The sequence below is a fragment of the Oncorhynchus nerka genome, linkage group LG23 (assembly GCF_034236695.1).
Source record: "Oncorhynchus nerka isolate Pitt River linkage group LG23, Oner_Uvic_2.0, whole genome shotgun sequence".
NCBI classification, from domain to species: domain Eukaryota; kingdom Metazoa; phylum Chordata; class Actinopteri; order Salmoniformes; family Salmonidae; genus Oncorhynchus; species Oncorhynchus nerka.
The window spans coordinates 23,121,209-23,141,977 of NC_088418.1; the positions used below are offsets into that span (position 1 = coordinate 23,121,209).

Here is a 20,769-nt window from a genome sequence, read left to right on the forward strand (position 1 = left end):
ATAATCAGTATTCCAGGAAATGTTTCACAGCACCACGAGTTATTATTCTCTCTCGCTTTACCAAGGTTTCTGCTGAGTATGAATGATTGTGTCATGGTATTTACTCTTTGATTGAATTACACTATCAGTGTATAGACATTTTCTATTTCGCAATGATACTAATCTGTCATATTGATGAAAGACATTTACCACAAACAATGGTCCAGAGACCAATATCAAATAGAGGCCAATCAGTAGCAGCTAATGTATTTATTTATCCTTTGATGAGCAGTGATCTGAGTAACAGATAGGCTTGTTACCATATAGACTCTATTTTTACATAGAGTTACTGAGCTTCACAATAAAAGGTGAATAATGTCCAATCAGTGGGATAATACATTTAATCATCACTGATATGTCTGCTTTGGTTTTTGACATGAGACAACACATAGTTATCCCATAGTACAGATAGTTTTAGAACTCACACCAATGTATGTAAACTAGTAGAACTGTACAAGAGTCATACAAATTAGAAAGAAACAAAGATTTCGAAATATATTCGAGACCTATAACCCACCTGTGACAGAAAGTGTTAGCAAAGATGGCAGATAAATTAAGATAGTTCAATCAGGACGTTTATTACCATTGAAAAAATGACTTTTCTTGTTGAAAAGCGGTATCCCAAGTATTAATACAGTAAAGTACACACACTAAAGGGTAATTATTATTATTTTTGTTTCTTCTGTAAAATAGTGTTTTTAGACACAACTGCAAACTTCAAGGAGTAGGGCATTCAAGGCTTTGGTTTGATGGGAAGTCGTAATGTCATAGGCCTCCCCCTTGCTTGAAGAACAATATGTTTCTTCAGAGAAAATATATATTTGTAGTGATGTTCAATGTTTTTTTGTTATTGTATTGGAATTTGACATTTAAAATTAAATTTTTAAAAAAGTTTTTTTTTTAAAGAGACGAAGCGAGGAACAACTGGGCCAAAAATGTATCTTCTCCCCAAAAAAACAAAAACAAAAAACACAAAAGAGGGGCAAAAAAGAACAAAAGAAGAAAGGCCCACCCCCACACTTGTGCTATTTCATGATGTACAAGCATTTCTCTACACCCGCAAAAACATCTGCTAAACACGTGTATGTGACCAATCAAATTTGATTTGAATTTATCTGGACCACCGATTGAGATGTGCCTTTTGATAAGTGGATCAGATGTTAAATGAGTTGAAAATAAGACTGGCGTGCCACCTATACAGTGCCACCCAGTGGAGACAGTACCACATGTGACATTACACAGAGGTTCCAAACGGAAGTGTGTTGTACCGAAAATGTGGCGCGAGACGTAGCCAATGTTGTGTGTACATACACGGTTTTTTAAAGTAAAAACTTAATCTAAAACAGTTCCATCCACTGCATTTATTATACAATTTGGGAACTACGTTGTTGTATGAGACGGGCGGCATAGGAACCGGCGTTCATCAAGGCAAATATGCCCCGTAGACGACAGGTACGAAACATGTAGGTCGGAAGCTAACGTTACGGCGTTAGCTAGCTAGCTGGATAAAGCTAACTTGACTAGCTATGCTGCTAGCATAACGTTGCTAAAATGTTAGCTAGTTGTTAGCCAGTGGTCTCTATTTATGTATGTTTCTTAACTAGCTAGATAACTTGATGCTAACTATCTAGTTAGCTACTGCAGATAACCTAAGTTAGTAAGCTAAAATGGCCTCTTTTTTTACGCTTTCAAGGTAGATTGCTAGCTAATGCTACAATGGTGTTTTGCTAATGTTGCGTTGCCTATTTGGCTAACTAACGTTAACTGACTAGCTAGCTAGCTATTAAGGCTGTGTTTACATAGCGATTTGTAGAGAGTAATTAGCTAGCTGTATATCTCATTTATTCTTATCACAGAGTGTGCATTTGGGGAGCGGCTCTGATGGGACTGAAGATTCAGACTCTTCTGCAGAGAGAGAACAGACAAACAGCTCAGAGAGTGATGGAAACATACCCAAGAGAACACGCCTCACAAGAGCATCTCTACGCCTCAGCCAAAGCTCACAAGGTAAAGAAAGCCATGGGATGGGTGCTTTAGTTATGAATCAAAACCTACATTGAAACTGTAGTAGTTAGGCTAGCGAACAATGAGTCAATTACCTGTATAGGATACCTTGTGAGGGCTAACAATTGCTAGAAGATTCCATTATTTTATCCTACATTGTCAGTGTAGCTGAATGTTGTGCTGTTTCTCCCACATGCCAATGTAGACACACCAGATGTGAAGCGAGTCGGCGACCATGACGAGTCTCCGCCGTTGACGCCCACAGGCAACGCCCCATCATCTGAGTCTGAGCTGGACATCTCCAGCCCCAACGCCTCCCACGACGAGAGTGTGGCCAAAGACCCCGCCCTCAGAGACTCAGACAAGGACCTCTCCCACCGGCCCAAGCGCCGCCGCTGCCATGAGACCTACAATTTTAACATGAAGTGTCCCACACCGGGATGCAACTCACTGGGTAAGACAAGTGACTATTTGGTTAGTGGCACCACTGCTAGTTTAGTGGATGCTGAACAAGACTTGTCATGATTCTTGTTAAGATTATTGTTATGAAATATCTCTGGTCAATTAATTTAATTATATGTAAACTCATTGCTTTTCTGTCTCTCGTGTTCCTTGCAGGACATCTAACAGGAAAACATGAACGCCATTTTGCGGTTTCAGGATGTCCTCTTTACCATAACCTATCTGCTGATGAATGCAAGGTAAATATGTTATTAAAATATTTGGCATTGCTTATTGAGGTACATTAACTTCATTGTCTCGTACAATGAGAGCTACAGAGAATCAAATGCCCAATAAGTTTATTCATCCTTTTGATTGACAGGTGAAAGCAACCACTCGCGAGAAACACGAAGAAGAATCAAAGGTGCAGGAGGAAAGCAACAGACACGCTACACGACATCAGGTAAAATGAATTACATTAATGTTGAATACTTTTTAAGGTGATTCATTTTATCATGTAAAAGTAAATAAAGGGCCTCCCGAGTGGTACAGTGGTCTAGGGCACTGTCTCACAACCGGCTGTGATCGGGAGTCCCATAGGGCGGCGCACAATTGGCCCAGCGTCGCCCGGATTAAGGGAGGGTTTGGCCGGGTGAGGCTTCAATTGGCTCACCACGCTCTAGCAACTCCTTCTGGCTGGCCAGGCGCCTGCAGGCTGACCTCGGTCGTCAGGTGAACGGTGTTTCCTCCAACACATTGGTGCGGCTGGCTTCCGGGTTAAGCAGGCAGGTATTAAGAAGCGCGGTTTGGCTGTTCACGTTTCGGAGGACGCATGACTCGACCTTCGCCTCCCGAGCCCATTGGAGAGTTGCAGTGATGAGACAAGATCAAAAAAGGGGGTAAAATAAAAAATAGCTAAAATCACAATGAATTCCTGTTGTGTCCACCAGATGCCCACATCAAAACAGACGAGATACAAAGAGCAGGTGACGGAGATGAGAAAGGGGAGGAATTCTGGGCTTCCCAAGGAGCAGAAGGAGAAGTACATGGTGAGACATAGGACAGATCTCCCCATTCTAATGACTAGAGGGAGAATCATGTTTGCTATGGGGATCCTCTGGTCACTTGGCCCTTCCACCCCTACGGGAGGGCAGCTCCCGATCAGCCCAGTCAAAGCTTTTCTCTGTCTTGGCACCCCAATGGTGGAACAAGCTTACCCCTAATGTCAGGACAGTGGCCCATCTTCCCGAAAAAGTCTGAACCGCTACCTCTTTAAAGAGTATATTCAATAAAGCCCATTTATTGACACAATCAGCACTCCGTCACCCAACTCTTTTTCTTTCCATCTCTTCTACAGGAGCATCGACAGAGCCACGGCAACACCAGAGAACCTCTTCTGGAGAACATCACTAGTGAATATGACCTGGAGCTTTTCAGAAAAGCCCAGGCACGCGCATCTGAAGATCTGGTAAGACAAAAACCTCAGTGCACCTTCATGCATAATAAACCAATCGTGTTTTAGATTATTGTAGATAAGATGTTGGTAGTTTAGAAGAATTTCATATTTCTCCTCTCTCGTTTGCCGCTTATTGAAAACGCCACAGGAGAAGCTGCGGATCCAGGGACAGATCACGGAGGGCAGCAACATGATCAAGACCATCCTGTTCGGCCGCTACGAGCTGGACACGTGGTACCACTCGCCCTACCCCGAGGAGTACGCCCGCCTGGGACGTCTCTACGTCTGCGAGTTCTGCCTCAAGTACATGAAGAGCCAGACCATTCTGAGACGACACATGGTAAGATATACAGTGCCTTCAGAAAGTTCCCCTCGACTTTATTCCACATTTTGTTACAGGCCGAATTCAAAATAGATGAAATATGATGTTTTTTTTTCACACAGCCGTCTACACACGATACCCCATAATGACAAAGTGAAAACATGTTTTTAGAAATGTGTTGAAAATGAATTACAGAAATATCTAATTTACATAGGCATTCCCACCCCTTTGCTATGCCACCCAAAATGTAGCTCTGGTGCATCCAATTTACTTTGATCATCCTTGAGCTGTCACGACAACTTTATTGGAGTTCACCTGTTGCCAATTCAGTTGTTTGGACATACATTTACAAAGAAACACACATGTCTATATAAGGTCCCACAGTTGACCGTAGATGTCAGAGCAAAAACTTCTCAAGTCCAAAGAACTATCTGTAGATCTCCGAGATAGAATTGTTGTGTCTGGGGAAGGGTATAAAACCATTTCTAGTGTTAAAAGTTTTGAAGCGAGCAGTGGTCTCCATCATTGACAAATTAAAACAAATATGAAACTGCCTAGATCTGGCTGTCAGACCGAACTGGGTAAGAAGGACCTTGGTCATGGAAGTGACCTAGACAGAACTACAGAATTCCTTGGCTGAAATGGGAGAACCTGCCACAAGGACAACGGTCTCTACAGCACTTCACCAATCTAGGCTTTATGGGAGAGTGGCCAGTCGGAAGCCACTCCTGAGAAAAAGGCTCATGACAGCATGCATAAGGCAAATTATTCTGTGGTCTGATGAGACAAATTTAACTCTTTAGTCTGAATGCAAAGCTCTGTGTCTGGAGAAAATCAAGCACAGCTCATCTCCCAACGGGGAAGAATCATGCTATGTAGGATGCTTTTTAGCGCCAGGGACTAGGAGACTGGTAAGGATAGAGGGAACAATGACTGCAGCCAAATACAGCAAACTCTTGATGAGAGAGTTTCTTCAGAGTGCAAACGACCTTAAACTGGGGCATAGATTCCACGTTCCAACAGGATAATGACCCCAAAAATACAGCCAAAACACTGCTGGATTGGCTTCAGAACACGAATGTGAAAGTCCTTGAGTGTTCCAGTCAAAGCCAAGATTTAAATCCCATTGAAAATCTGTGGAAAGACTTGGGAGAGGCGATGAACAGCAATCTAGCTTAAGAGCTTTGAGAAAATCTGCAGATGTTCAAAGATTCTTCCAAATGGTCTACGGTACAACTCCCGCAGCCGCACTCCTTTTGAGAAAAATGATTTTCCTTTTTATCCTGACAAATGTTGACTCTCCTGAACACCAACGCCGGAGTACAGTGTTAATGATATAGGGTCCTATCATGGTACAAAAATAAACATTGTTCTAAGCTCATAGACATACCCAAGACGACTCAAAGCTGGGCTTTATAAATACATTTGTTTGAATCTCCACCAAAGGTGCTTTTACAAAGTATTAACTCAGAGGTTTGAATACTTATGTAAATGAGATTTCTGTGTTTCATTGTCAATACATTTGCAAATATTTTCCATTTTGTCGTCATGGGGTATTGTGTATGGATGGGTAAGGGGAACAAAATCGATTTAATCCATTGTGAATTCAGGCTGTAATACAATAAAAATGCGGAATAAGTCGAGGGGTATGAATACTTCCTGAAGGCACTGTAGAAAAGCCAGTCCTATCACCTCTTAAGCTGGGGTTACACGAATCAACTTTCACACAATGTTTGTTGCAGGTTGCAAGTGACATCCCCTCAAGCAACCTTTGCTGATACTCGAAGCAACTCAAATGTGATTGAAACTGCATGCAACAGCCAATCAAAGTTTAAGCTCCTTTTGTCATACGTTTAGGAATTCTAAACTCACCCAATGATTCAATTTCAGCTGAAACTGTTCAGAGAGGCCTTTTTTAATGGGGGTTTGAATGAGCAAATCAGTAGTGTTGTCTCCGTGTGTTTGTTAGGCTAAGTGTGTGTGGAAGCATCCGCCCGGCGATGAGGTCTACAGGAAGGGAGCCATCTCTGTCTTTGAGGTGGACGGCAAGAAGAACAAGGTAAGGGGGCCTACACACTTGAACTCACCCTGGACTCGTACACAACAAATGCTTTTTTTTCCTGTCTCTGTTTTATTCTCCAGTCTAAAGAACAAAGAAATAATCATGGTTGAATTATTACCTTCCGTTTTGTCATGTCTCACATTTCTTCAGGGACCCTAACCCCACTGGTGCCTTGCACTCCTATAAAACAAGCTACATAGAATATGGATAGGTCACATACACTGGATGGGTGCAGTGAAATGTGTTGTTTTACAGGGTCGGCCACAGTAGTACGGCACCCCTGGAGGAAATTAGCTCTAGTCTACCTTTCGCCCTTACATTATCCCTGGCAAGGTCTTTGGGGAATTTAAATGGTGTGTGGTTTCCTTTTCCAGATCTACTGCCAGAACCTGTGTCTACTCGCCAAGCTCTTCCTGGATCACAAGACGCTGTACTACGATGTGGAACCCTTTCTGTTCTACGTTATGACTGAGGCAGACAACACAGGCTGCCATCTTGTGGGATACTTCTCTAAGGTACCCATCCATTATACTCTGTTCAAATTGATAGTGTCTCCCATAACTTTTTGATACGGTTTATAACAGAGCTTTTTTTAAAAATTATTATTAGGGACGTCTCTGTCATTACTTTAGTTTTAAAGATGATATTCAGACCCATATCCTCTGTTTTTTCAGGAGAAGAACTCTTTCCTCAACTACAACGTGTCCTGCATCCTGACAATGCCCCAGTACATGAGGCAAGGCTTTGGGAAGATGCTGATTGACTTCAGTAAGTATAGACCAACTCTGTTTTCCCCTTGTTAGATTGGCTACTGCAACTACAGCCAGGTGGCATTTCGAGATGCTGATTTATTTTGTTAAGCCTCTCAGGAATGACAACAGAGTCTTGCTGGTCAAAAATGGCTTTTAATGTCCTGAAAGCAACTTCTTTATGTGTTGTCATTACACGGTTATTGCAGTAGAAACTACAGTTCCTTTAGCAGTTTTTTTTTGCTTTTCTCCACCAGGTCTCATTGCTATGTAAGTGCAGTCCATCTCATGACTTATTAGCACTGCTAGTGACCACCCTGCCGGCGCTCTTCCCTTTCTGTAGGCTACCTGCTGTCCAAGGTGGAGGAGAAGGTGGGCTCCCCAGAGCGGCCCCTCTCGGACCTGGGCCTCATCAGCTACCGTAGCTACTGGAAAGAGGTGCTGCTGCGTTACATGTACAACTTCCAGGGCAAAGAGATCTCCATCAAAGGTGACAGAGGACTTTACAAAGAACTGATTTTTGCAAATATGTTTTGGTGCTTAATGCCGCTCTTGACTGTTGAGAAAATATTTCCTCAACAATCTACAATATGTTTAGGGTCAAAGGTGAGGTTTTAAAATTACCCGGGTAAATTATGTAGCTTGTTCCGATCACACACACACGCCATACACTCACACACAATCTCCAAAGTGTCCTCTTTAAATTTCACCGACATAAGCATATGTATTTTTTTTCTAATTTAGAAACATTTTAATTTGTCCCTGTCCATATAGGCTAATTCTCCTCTCATAATGAATTAGCCCATAGGTGGAGCATCAAACTGCTTAACGAACATGCACTAAGCATTAAACCTTGGAAGGCTACCTTTGATTTATCACTCTATTTGTCATGTATTCGCTGTAGCTTGTGTGTTTACAGCCCTATCAATCTGTTTTATGGTTGTCAAGTCAGTAAATGTTGATTTAATGTTGTTAATTATTTAGCTTGTTCAGGTTAGCCTCAGTTTCATTTGAACACGTGAGAGGATTTTCTACCAAGCATTTGAATGACTAGGAACAGCATATGAAACAGTACTCTTGGCACGATTCAGTATTTTGAATGAGTGCGTGAAGAGCTGTGCGTTGTACTCTTGTGTGTTCAGAGATCAGCCAGGAGACCGCGGTGAACCCAGTGGACATTGTCAGCACCCTGCAGTCCCTGCAGATGCTTAAGTACTGGAAGGGAAAGCACCTCGTCTTGAAGAGACAGGTAAGTGTCCCCTTCATGAAGGTGTGTGTCATGACAATATCAACATCGGTTAACCCTTTATACTCTGATCCCATCTATGGGATCAAAAATGGGAGATTTGGTCACTGATAAGAGATTAAATTGGAACGCGGTGGCTGTACAGTAACATACTATACATTACATCAGAACTCTGGGTGTCCGCTTTACAATGTATAGCTTTCAACTGACAGGCGTTCTAAACTGGACTACCACCCGCTAGCTACAAGTGTGCTCTGTTCAGTTCCTCCAAAGGCACAGCCAGGAAAGCTCAAAAATAATAAACTCCTAGTTGAATGCTCTACTGCCTGAGTCCTACGTGTATTGACATCACTGCACACTTTGGAGTGGCCACTTGAAGAAACCAGTGAGACCTCTCACTCAAATCCTTGTGATGTTCTATCTTATGTTGTATCTACCCCAGATCTTGCAGGAATATTCGTATATATTATTGAATGTATTCAGCGTTTTAGTATTGCCCTATTTTCTGTTATCGAAACAAATGGCTGCAAAAAGTACAGTGTCGGTGAAATGCACATAAAATCAACAGTGAATTCGGTTCCTGTCTCAGGTGAACTGTTTGTTCAGATAATTCTCAGAAGTTTTCCCTTTCAATTGCAACTGTGATCTTCTAATATTTTTTTCTGTTTGAGCATTTCAATTGGGGCCTATCCATATAGGTAAAGGGTTAAGTAATGTCCCCCATCACGTACCCAACAGTGTGTGACATCACAATATCCCATTCAGCCCAGTTTGTCAGTTAATACCCTAGGCAAGGCACCTAAAAACCTGTGAAGGAGGAGTTCTATGAACATTTGAGAGACTGCAAAATCAAGGATGTGTCATGTGTTTACTGTAGCTTGTGTGTATGTAGCCCTGTCCATCTGTTTTATGTGGTTATCTGCAGTGGGTTTCATAATTATTCACCCCCTTGGATTTCTTCACATTTTGTGTTGCAAAGTGTGATTTTTAAAATGGATTTAATTTAAAAAAGAAATAAAATACTAATGTCAGTGGAAAACATTTTCATATATACACTACCGGTCAAAAGTTTTAGAACACCTATGCATTCAAGGGTTTTTCTTTATTTTTACTATATTTTCTACATTGTAGAATAATAGTGAAGACATCAAAACTATGAAATAACACACATGGAATCATGTAGTAACCAAAAAAGTGTTAACCAAATCAAAATATATTTTATATTTGAGATTATTCAAATAGCAACCCTTTGCCTCCATGACAGCTTTGCTCACTCTTGGCATTCTCTCAACCTGTGTCATGAGGTAGTCACCTGAAATGCATTTCAATTAACAGGTGTGCCTTGTTAAAAGTTAATTTGTGGAATTTCTTTCCTAAATGCGTTTGAGCCAATCAGTTGTGTTGTGACAAGGTAGGGGGGTATACAGAAGATAGCCCTATTGGTAAAAGACCAAGTCCATATTATGGCAAGAACCGCTCCAATAAGAAAAGAGATGACAGTCCATTACTTCAAGACATGAAGGTCAGTCAATCTGGAAAATTTCAAAAGTTTTTCAAGTGCAGTCACAAAAACCATCAAGTGCCATGATGAAACTGGCCCTCATGAGGACAGCCACAGGAAAGGAAGACCTAGAGTTACTTCTGCTGCAGAGGATAAGTTCATTAGAGTTAACTGCACCTCTGATTTCAGCCCAAATAAATGCTTCACAGAGTTCAAGTAACAGACACATCCCCACATCAAATGTTCAGAGGAGACTATGTGAAAAAGGCCTTTTAATGATTGAATTGCTTCAATGAAACCACTACTAAAGGACACCAATAAGAAGAAGAGACTTGCTTGGGCCAAGAAACACAAGCAGTGGACATTAAACCGGTAGAAATCTGTCCTTTGGTCTGATGAGTCCAAATTTGAGATTTTTGGTTCCAACCATCGTGTCTGTGAGATGCGGAGTAGGTGAATGGATGATCTCCACATGTGTGGTTCCCACCGTGAAACATGGAGAAGGTGGTATGGGGGTGCTTTGCTGGTGTCACTCTGATTTATTTAGAATTCAAGGCACACTTAACCAGCATGGCTACCACAGCATTCTGCAGCGATACTCCATCTGGTTTGTGCTTAGTCCCACTATCATTTGTTTTTCAACAAGACAATGACCCCAAACACACCTCCAGGCTGTGTAAGGGCTATTTGACCAAGAAGGAGAGTGATATAAGCGCTGTATCAGATGTCCTGGCCTTCACAATCACCCGACCTCAACCCAGTTTGGGATGAGTCAGTCCGCAGAGTGAAGGAAAAGCAGCCAACAATATGTGGGAACTCCTTCAAGACTTTTGGAAGAACATTCATGAAGCTGGTTGAGAGAATGCAAAGCTGTCATCAAGGCAAAGGGTGCCTGCTTTGAAGATTCTCAAATATTTTGATTTGTTTAACACTTTTGGTTACTTCATGATTCCATATGTTATTTCAGAGTTTACGATGTCGAAAAAAAGTAAAAAATAAAGATATAACCTTCGTAGGTAGTGACTGGTACTGTATATATTTTTTTAGATTAACGAAGAATAAAACACTAATATACTGTACCTTTTTAAGTTTTGAACCCCCTGAGTCAATACACGTTAGTAACACCTTTTGGCAGCGATTTATAGCTGTGCGTCTTCTTGGGTCAGTCTCTTAAGAGCTTTGCACACTTGGATTGTGCAATATTTGCCCATTTATTATTTTTAATTCTTCATGCTGTCTCAACTAACTTGGCCACTCAGGAACATTCACTGTCTTCATGGTAAGCAACTCTAGTATATATTTAGCCTGGTGTTGTAGGTTTAGGTTATTGTCCTGCTGAAAGGTGAATTCCTCTCCCAGTGTCTGGTGTAAAGCAGACTGAAGCGGGTTCTCCTCTAGGATATTGCCTGTGCTTAGCTCCATCCCATTTCTTTTTATCCCAAAAACCTCCCCAGTCTTTGCCGATATCAAGAATACCCATACCATGATGCAGCCACCACCATGCTTGAAAATAAGGAGGCAGTTACTCACTGATGTGTTGGATTGGCCCCAAACATAAGGCTTTGGATTTAGGCCAAAAAGTATATTCCTTTCCTTTTTTTTTCAGTATGTATTGTTGCATACAGGATGTTTTGGAATATTATTTTATTCAATATGTATTTGTGTTCTTTTCTCTGTCATGTAGGTCATTATTGTGGAGTCACTACAATGTTGTTGATTCATCCTCAGTTTTCTCCCATCACAGCCATTGAACCCTGTAGCTGTTTTAAAATCACCAATGGCCTCATGGTGACATCCCTGAGCAGTTTCCTCCCTGTCCTGTAGCTCAATTCAGAAGGACGATTATCTTTTGATGTGTATGGGTGGTTTAATACATCATCTACAGCATAATTATTAACGTGACCATGCTTAAAGTGATATTCAATGTCTGATTCGTTATTGTCACCCATCTACCAATCACGGCCCTTCTTTGAGGCTTTCGAAATGCTCACTGGTCTTCGTAGTTAAATCTATGCTTTAAATTCAATACGTGACCTAGAGACCGTACACATTAATGGGGGACAGTAGAAGGGGTAGTCATTCCAAAATAATTTCAACCCCTTGTGATTTAAGACAAATTTTACTCCTGAACTAATTTAGGCTTTCTTAAACAGAGGTGAATACTTGACCTATATTTGAGTTATTTAGTACATTTATATATTTTTCTTTTCACTTTGACATTATGGATTGTTTTGTGTAGGTCACTAACAAAATCACAATTCAATCTATTCCATTCCCTCATTGTAACGCAACAAAATGTGAAAAAATCCAAGGTGGGTGAATATGATACCCACTGTATTTCATATCTGTAAATGTTGATCATTTTATGTCTTTGACTCGGTGCTCTTGCGAGGCAAATTCCTCAAGGGCCAATAAATGAATTGAACTGAACTCTCCCTCACAGGACCTGATCGATGAGTGGAAAGCTAAGGAGACCAAAAGAGGCAGCAACAACAAAACCATCGACCCCAGCTCACTTAAATGGACCCCGCCCAAAGGGACATAGGCTATAGGCTCACCAGTGAGCCACTTAATAAACTTGACTTTCTTCTACCACACCTGCCGGGATAGGAGTCCTATCAATACCACAGTGATCTTTCTTCTATCACACCTGCCGGGATAGGAGTCCTTTCAATATCACAGTGATCTTTCTTCTATCACACCTGCCGGGATAGGAGTCCTTTCAATATCACAGTGATCTTTCTTCTACCACACCTGCCGGGATAGGAGTCCCATCAATACCACAGTGATCTTCTATCCCTAAACCCACCCTGTAGCTGTCCCTTACTTGTTGTTTTGTGTCTGGAGGAACTCTCTTCCCTTTTTACATTTCGACTTGTATTTATATTTTAGTAATATGTCAGTCACCATGTAACCATTCAATCAATTCTTGGCTGAAATATTGTTAAACAATGAAGGTTACAGAATTTGAGTTGATGACTTGTTTTAAAAGATCCACTTAAAGATGTGCTATGAATGTAGGTACATCTCGTCTGAGCTCTGACACTAGTGGATCACATGAGTGTTTTTGCTTCTTTGTCCACAAAAAATATATATAACTGACCGGCTGCAGCATTCCTGGCTATTTTATTTCATTCAACACAGTTGCGGTTGTTTGCAGAGACAAGTACATTTTTTGGGGGATGGAATATTCAATAATCATCAGCATGAACTTTGATACCTTAGATATAGCATTTTGTTTCTTACAAGTATGAGATACAGTTTCGTTTTGTATGGTAGTCCTTTTTGAGTCTATATCAAAATTGTATAGGTCATGAAAACAAATCTTTTTTTTTTCTAGCTTTAGTAATATTGGAGTTGGTCCCATTCCTCTTGTGAATCTGCCAAATGAAGAAATAAAAAATATTACATACAAGTTCAAATGTTTCGTTTTGCATTTAGTCAACACGAATGCAAGTTTTACATGTATGTTTTTAAATTGCACAGTAAAACTTGTATTACATTTTGCAAACTGTACATTACAATGTTACAAAGTGCTCTCTGGTTTTAACCGTAACATCAATGTATATGACAGACCTGGTTGTGTGTCTGATCCCTCAGCGACATCGACCGCAGTGCTTGGAGCATCTGGAATGATCCTCGTGAACGATTCTGCAGCACAAAACATTGCATTTGGTTATGACACGCGACTGCAGTTGTTGACACCCGTTTTAAATTTGACTTCTCTCTGCTGTGTGTTTGTCTAAAAAAAACAAATGCCTTGAGATTTCAAATGATATAAATCATGCCATTTAGCAGACACTTTTATCCAAAGTGTTTTAGCCATCCGTGTATAAATGTTTATGTATTGGGGGGGGGTTCTGGGAATTGAACCCACACTGCAAGAGCCATACTCCTCTACCAACTGAGCTATAGAGGATTTTCTATGAAGTGTAATAATTCTTACCCCCACTTAGTGCTCTTCTTCCCATAAGTCCAACAAACATGTCCCCTTTGTTTCCTGTTTAAGACATCACCAGGAAAGAGTCATTTAAAAGGAGATGCATATTTTTTTTCTCATGTTAAATGTAAAACATGTTTTAAGTCCATATAATGCAGAAAATGTGTTATGATTTAGATACTGAATAATCTACAATATAGTATATGGACCAGAGTGTACTGTATACCACTATTCTAAAAATATATATTTTTGTTAGTCCATTGTGCTATACTCACGTTTTCTATCCACTTTAATAGGCTGCGGCTGATCGTCTGTAATTAAAGGGACCTGATAAGCACTCAAATGTATTTGAGTTCAAAATATTTGCTTTTCTTGTCAATTAGATATAATACGTACTCAACATACAGTACGCATCATACAATTTAGTATTCTAGTCTACCTCCTTCAAGATCCCTTTTCAAGTCATTCATTCTTGTTATGGACAGGCAGAACGTTATAGTGCTTACCTGAGCGTTTGCCCATGAGCCCGTAGAACTGACGGACTTTGGATCTCTTTATCAGACTAGCCACTTGGCTGGACAATCTCTCTTCCAGTGGCTCATCCTGGCGAAAGGATTAAAGAGTCTTTTTTTCCACCTTTTTTTTCCTTGATTTATTTGTGAAAAAGCAATGTTCGATTGCGACAATTATTACTCACAAATATTTTTTTGTTCTTGGTTCAAATCAGGAATATACTAATGATATAAACTCGTCTTGATAATAGAAATCTAAAACGTTCCACTTACCTGCCAGTCTTTTGATACCCAGTGTTCCTTGTCAACACTAAACGACAATCCTTGGTATGTATACACCAGTGCAAACAGGGTAACTATTACCAGCTGGAATTTCAAGATATCCATTGAATGTGATGATACTAGGCAAAGCTGTATTCAAATAAGACTTAAAAAAAAAAAAATGTTTCCTTAAGAAGTATATCTCAAGAAATAATGATAGTTGGCTGCTGAGTGAGCTCAGAAAAGGTCTGCTATCTTCTCTGATGGATTGCAGACTGAGTCTATTCCCTGTCGGTCTGATCCTGCACTGAATACAACGTCCATTTTATAACACAGTACCCCGTACAACCTCATGTTCCCTCCCCTCTGGACGCCATCAAATCATCAAGCTCATACTATTATTATGCAACATTTAACAAATATGACGTGTTTTTCACATCATGCAGAGAGATGCTTGAAATATGTTTTTGAATACTTGTAGTATGCAGGTCCATCGTTAAGGAAACTAAATATAGGTGAGGCGAATGCAACGAGCTGTCGTCCAGTTTGAGCACTTGGACTGATGATATATGCATAATGCCCAATATCCAATTTACAGAAAGGGCCATTGTGCTTGTACTTTTATAATCCTTGGTTTGCTTTAAAAGTTTAACCTGGTGCTCACCTCGTTCCCTTGGGTTTGATTGGTATCTGAGTGTATGTATGTGATTCACAGTTAAATATTTGCATTTTTTTCAAATTTGGTTCTGTAATTTCCATGTTTATCAAACCTACAACCAGAACTCTATATTTGCCAGAAACGTAAGTCAGCAGCCTCATGTTTGACCTTCTGATCTTTCTCTTTGATGTGAGGGCGCTTGAAAACTGCCGCCTGACATCTTTGAACAATGTCTTGTTAATAATGGCTCCTTGTAACCCAGTCAGTGTTTGCCTGTTCATTAATTGGCTCAGTGAATCATACCTAGGACAGGTCAGCCCAATATAGACCTCATAAATAAGGTTATAAAAAAAACCTGACATAAAAACAAACCAAGTGGATACCTAAATGGCTCATTCAATCATCTGAACTTGAAGCCGTATGTCTTGAGAAAGCGGTGTGCACTAGGGTATCGTATGGTGATGTGATCGGGTTGGATACCGCTCTGTGACCGCGTCTCATGTCGGCCGAAGTGGGTTCAGCTGAGATGAACAGAGCACCAGAGAATCTGACACTCTCGTATGGGTTCTACACTTCAATAATAAGCCACATTTTAGTGACCTACTTCAGGCTTTTCTTGAGAGAGATGGCTATAGCGAGCAGATGGTTTTTCCTTACAGCACTGAGGGTAGTGCGATGTCCAGCTGAGAGCGATGCTCTCGAACCACTATGTTGTGCTGGCACAGCTGAAATGTTTTTTTTTAATATATTTATTTTTGAGACACAAATCGACTAATAATTGTTTTAAAAAAGCCATCCATTTATCTCTAGAGGATAATTAGTGTAGCAAAGCCTTTTATATGATGTTTGGTTGCTTAGTCCATAGACATTAATAACTGCTTAGTCATTCAAATGCTTGCGGTTTTACTTCAATCATATAACCTTTTCATTATTAGCAATACATTTTTTCCAGTATAATCCGGCTACAAAATGTTTTCAAGGAGCAATTACTTGTCAATCGGGTGTTCTAAGGATGTCCTCTTGAAATGTGGGCAACACACACATCAAATGCTTGGAACTCTGCACAGGTGCTCCACAAAGCAAGGAAAACAGGGCAATTTGAGCTGAAAGGCAATTACACCAGAGAACAACCCTCGTGTCATGTTCCCACAGACGCGACGGCTAACGCTGAGTGGCAAATCAAAGGGAATCGGAGGACCTTCATTTGCATGTGAAATGGCTTCCTACTTCCTGTAACGACTAGGCCATTATGTTTCCATGTTACACAGAGTGAACCAGTGGCAGTCGAACAACCCCAGCCTTCCACTGGGGATTGATTTGGACTTGACATAGATCACTGCATTCCTTCTATTCCCGCTTTTTAAAGGAATTGTATCATTGTAATTTCGGGAAACTCAATGGGAAGTCGACATGGTAATTCACCCATTTGCTGCGTCGTCTCCGTGTCATTTGAATGTCTTCTCATCTAACGGTAAAGGTGACATTTTCCGTCAGGCGCACCGCTGCACTACTCTATGAACGTGGCCACGTCATGCTACTTCAAAGTCCAATCATGTCCCTACAATAACCATGTTCAGAATGTCCTGGGTACAGTACTATCCAACAGAAAGTCAACGGGAGGCTGCTATCTTCACCATGTCCATAGCTGCCGAACTTCTCAATGAAAAGGGAGGGATGCACTGCTATTGGACTTTGCTCCATAGAGAAATGATCCGATTTCAAGTATAATGTGTTTCCTTGGAACCTCTTGAACTCAGCTACTTAGCTGCAAAACTGTTACTTTTGCCTCGAAAGACTTCCTTGGTGGTCTGAGACTCGCCCGATGCTAGAAATATTCTGACATCTTTACACGCCTGAAATCTGGGAGGATTCTTCAGTGCCTGTTTTGATCTGAAGTATACCTGCGCTGACAAGTACAGTAGGAACAGTCTGTACTCTCTTGGAATTGGTTCTCTTTCAAAGATTTCTGTTGTTCTTGATTGGTTGCATCCTTCACCATGTACATGGACGAAGTAATGGGACATGCCAAATTGATTTGTACCCGGTAATGGCCTCCAGAGTCCTCTGGAAGTAGGCTACTATTAAATTTGAGCCCTCTTTGCAAAAATGTGACTTGTGCGTTCCTGACTTCATTCAAACTTATTGCTTTCTATTGATGATGTGTGGGTTGTACATTTAATGATTACTTTGAGAATTTATTTTTAACCAACCAGTGGAAAGGTCCCAGAATGGCGCAAACTGCTCAACCTGCACACTGGTCAACCCATATGGGTAGACCAAGGTATCATATACTAAAACTGTACTTATGTCACAGGTGTGACTCATTTGCAACGTTTAATCTAAACAAGTATTTTTATTGGTTCATTGCCTGGCCATGTGACTTGCGCTGCACGTATTTAAACCCACCTGTTTTGTGCTTCTTGGTGGCTGTCAACAGGAAATGATGGGGCGGCAGGGTAGCCTAGTGGTTAGAGCGTTGGACTAGTAACCGGAAGGTTGCAAGTTCAAACCCCCCAGCTGACAAGGTACAAATCTGTCGTTCTGCCCCTGAACAGGCAGTTAACCCACTAGGCCGTCATTGAAAATAAGAATTTGTTCTTAACTGACTTGCCTAGTTAAATAAAGGTACAAATATAATGCAGTCTGTAGGCATGGTGGAACTTTTGAGAAGAGCATGTTTAGTGAGAGAAGATGGCTAAAAGGGAGTATAATAAAATAGAATGTAAAAGGGAGTATAATAAAATAGAATGTAAAAGGGAGTATAATAAAATAGAATGTAAAAGGGAGTATAATAAAATAGAATGTATGAAGAAATGGTTTCCTGCCTGCTGGACTGTGTCGCTTCCTCTGCCTCTTTTTGTTTGGTTTGTGTTGGTTTATTGTATTTTAAATAGCATGGTTTGTAAAGCTAAAAGAATAAGAAAATGACACAAAGTGTGGACATGATTTACGGAACTGGAATGTGAACTGAGAACGTGTCTGAACTTTGATTTCAACTTGTGGCGAAAACTATGCCTTCAGGAAATAAATGTTAACTTCCCTTTTTTGTTGTCTGCCTCTGCTTCACTCTGCTAGCTCAACCCAGAGCTAGAACCTGTCACTTTCCACCCAAAACAGAGGCCTCTACCAACCAACCTGTGATATACGACACCAAATGTCTGAGTTGTGGCCTGTAATCTGGTGTTGACAGGTACTGTGTGTTATCAGATGGGCAGGCTGCCACAGATCGTAAAATGTGAGTTTAGTCAGGACGCGGCCTATCCTCACCTTCCATTGGTTTGATAGAGCTGCTTTAATGGCCCCTAAGGCACCTTGTCTTTATTCCTCATTGATTATCTAAGCACAATCTGGGGTTCATCTTAACAGGAACAAATGAGTCCGATCATGGAACTAAGTAGGGATGGCTTAGTTGGACTACTCGGGTGACCAGAGGGGATTTGATTGGTCTCTGAGAAATATTACTGAATGGATTTCCACTAGTGTTCGCTATATCACACTGTGTTCAAATATTGTTCAATGTAATTAACTGACAATATAGACCGCATTGTGTATTTCAAGACTACACAACTTTTTTTCTGTGCAAATCATGATTAAATGACGACACCCGCTTGCCTGTTTCGTTTTCAAAATGCCGCAGGGTTACGACTTGTCAAGCTGGCTCTTGTGGAATGTAGCCTTCTGCTCAGTAGGCCTGACATTATTCAAGTGGTCTTAGATAAAGTTCCCGTTTTAGTGGGGGGTAAATGATTAGGTTTAGGGTTTAATCAAATCAAACTTTATTTGTCACATGCGCCGAATACAACAAGTGTAGACTTTACCGTGGAATGCTTACTTACAAGCCCTTAACCAACAGTGTAGACTTTACCGTGAAATGCTTACTTACAAGCCCTTAACCAACAGTGTAGACTTTACCGTGAAATGCTTACTTACAAGCCCTTAACCAACAGTGTAGACTTGACCGTGAAATGCTTACTTACAAGCCCTTAACCAACTGTGTAGACTTTACCGTGAAATGCTTACCAACAGTGCAGTTCAAGAAGAGTTAAGAAAATATTTACCAAGTAGACTAAAGTAATAATGAAAAAGTAACACAATACGAATAAGATTAATGAGGCTATATACCGGGTCAGTGTGCGGGGGTACAGGTTAGGTGAGGTAATTTGTTCATGTAGGTAGGGTTGAAGTGACTATGCATAGATAATTAACAGCAAGAAGCAGCCGTGAACAAAAGAGGGGGGGGGGGGGGGAGTCAATGTAAATAGTCCGATGGCGATTTTAGCTGTTGAGGAGCCTCTTGGTCCTAGACTTGGCTCTCCGATACCGCTTACTGTGCGGTAGCAGAGAAAACAGTCTATATTTGGGTGACTGGAGTCTGACAATTTTATGGGCTTTCCTCTGACACCGCCTATTATATAGGTCCTGGATGGCAGGAAGCTTGGCCCCAATGATGTACTGGGCCGTTCGCACTAACCTCTGTAGCGCCTTACGGTCAGATGCCGAGCAGTTGCCATACCAGGCGGTGATGCAACCGGTCAGGATGCTCTCGATGGTGCAGCTGTAGAAACTTTTGAAGACCTGGGGACACGTGCCAAATCTTTTCAGTCTCCTGAGGGGGAAAATGTTTTGTCGTGCCCTCATCATGACTGTCTTAGTATGTTTGGACCATGATAGTTCGTTGGTGATGTGGACACCAAGGAACTTAAAACTCTCGACCCGCTCCACTACAGCCCCGTTGATGTTAATGGGGGCCTATTTGGACAGCCTTTTCCTGTAGTCCACGATCAGCTCCTTAGTTTTGCTCATATTGAAGGAGAGGTTGTTGTCCTGGCACCACACTGCCAGTTCTCTGACCTCCTCCCTATAGGCCGTCTCATCGTTGTCGGTGATCAGGCCTACCATTGCTGTGTTGTCAGAAAACTTAATAATGGTTTAATAGTCACATGTAGAGGGTTGCAGATGTAATTATATGGTACAGTGAAATTAAGCTCAGAGTTCCAACAATGCAGGACAAAGTGAAATAATTAAACAAACAGTTAGTGAGAATGCCAAACTGACCAGCATAAAAACACATCTTCCATGCGCATTACAACCAAAAACAAAAACAATATGTATAATATATATAATATGTATAATAATAATTTTGGTCCGGCTTATATTCTCTTATATATATTTTTTTTTTGTGTGTGAATTTGACCCCTTTTTCTCCCCAATTTCGTGTTATCCAATTGTTTTAGTAGCTACTATATTGTGTCATCGCTACAACTCCCGTACGGCCTCGGGAGAGACAAAGGTTGAAAGTCATGCGTCCTCCGATACACAACCCAACCAAGCCGCACTGCTTCTTAACACAGCGCGCATCCAACCCGCATCCAATAACGATTGTTAGGTCAGAGCCAAGTCACAGAAAAACACAGCCATTTTTCCAGCCAAAGAGAGGAGTCACAAAAATCAGAAATAGAGTTAATCACTAACCTTTGATGATCTTCATCAGATGACACTCTTAGGGCTTCATGTTACACAATACATGTATGTTTTGTTCAATAAAGTTCATATTTATATAAAAAAATCTCAGTATATA

At 40.9% G+C, this 20,769-nt stretch overlaps 2 protein-coding genes across 4 annotated transcripts; one reads left to right on the forward strand and one right to left on the reverse strand.

The window, feature by feature from the left end:
• The first annotated feature begins 1,260 nt into the window (after window positions 1–1,260).
• LOC115106516 (histone acetyltransferase KAT7-like) lies at window positions 1,261–13,235 on the forward strand. Of its 2 annotated transcripts, none has more exons than XM_029629323.2 (14): window positions 1,261–1,491; window positions 1,896–2,046; window positions 2,249–2,497; window positions 2,662–2,744; window positions 2,867–2,947; window positions 3,435–3,533; window positions 3,842–3,952; window positions 4,089–4,280; window positions 6,232–6,321; window positions 6,699–6,839; window positions 6,999–7,092; window positions 7,417–7,563; window positions 8,216–8,322; window positions 12,264–13,235. In XM_029629323.2, the coding sequence occupies exons 1-14, from the start codon at window positions 1,474–1,476 to the stop codon at window positions 12,363–12,365; spliced, it is 1,665 nt and encodes a 554-aa protein (XP_029485183.2). In that variant the 5' UTR covers window positions 1,261–1,473; the 3' UTR covers window positions 12,366–13,235. The 2 variants fall into 2 exon arrangements, with proteins under 2 accessions (XP_029485183.2, XP_064864029.1); XM_065007957.1 differs by having other exon boundaries at window positions 1,262–1,491; window positions 3,842–3,950; window positions 4,075–4,280.
• Window positions 13,135–15,402, reverse strand: LOC115106517 (protachykinin-1-like). Of its 2 annotated transcripts, XM_029629324.2 has the most exons (6): window positions 14,546–15,397; window positions 14,267–14,363; window positions 14,036–14,071; window positions 13,767–13,820; window positions 13,397–13,471; window positions 13,135–13,200 (listed from the first exon to the last, which is right to left on the reverse strand). In XM_029629324.2, the coding sequence occupies exons 1-6, from the start codon at window positions 14,657–14,659 to the stop codon at window positions 13,163–13,165; spliced, it is 414 nt and encodes a 137-aa protein (XP_029485184.1). In that variant the 5' UTR covers window positions 14,660–15,397; the 3' UTR covers window positions 13,135–13,162. The 2 variants fall into 2 exon arrangements, with proteins under 2 accessions (XP_029485184.1, XP_064864030.1); XM_065007958.1 differs by lacking the exon at window positions 13,135–13,200 and having other exon boundaries at window positions 13,347–13,471; window positions 14,546–15,402.
• Window positions 15,403–20,769: the final 5,367 nt, after the last annotated feature.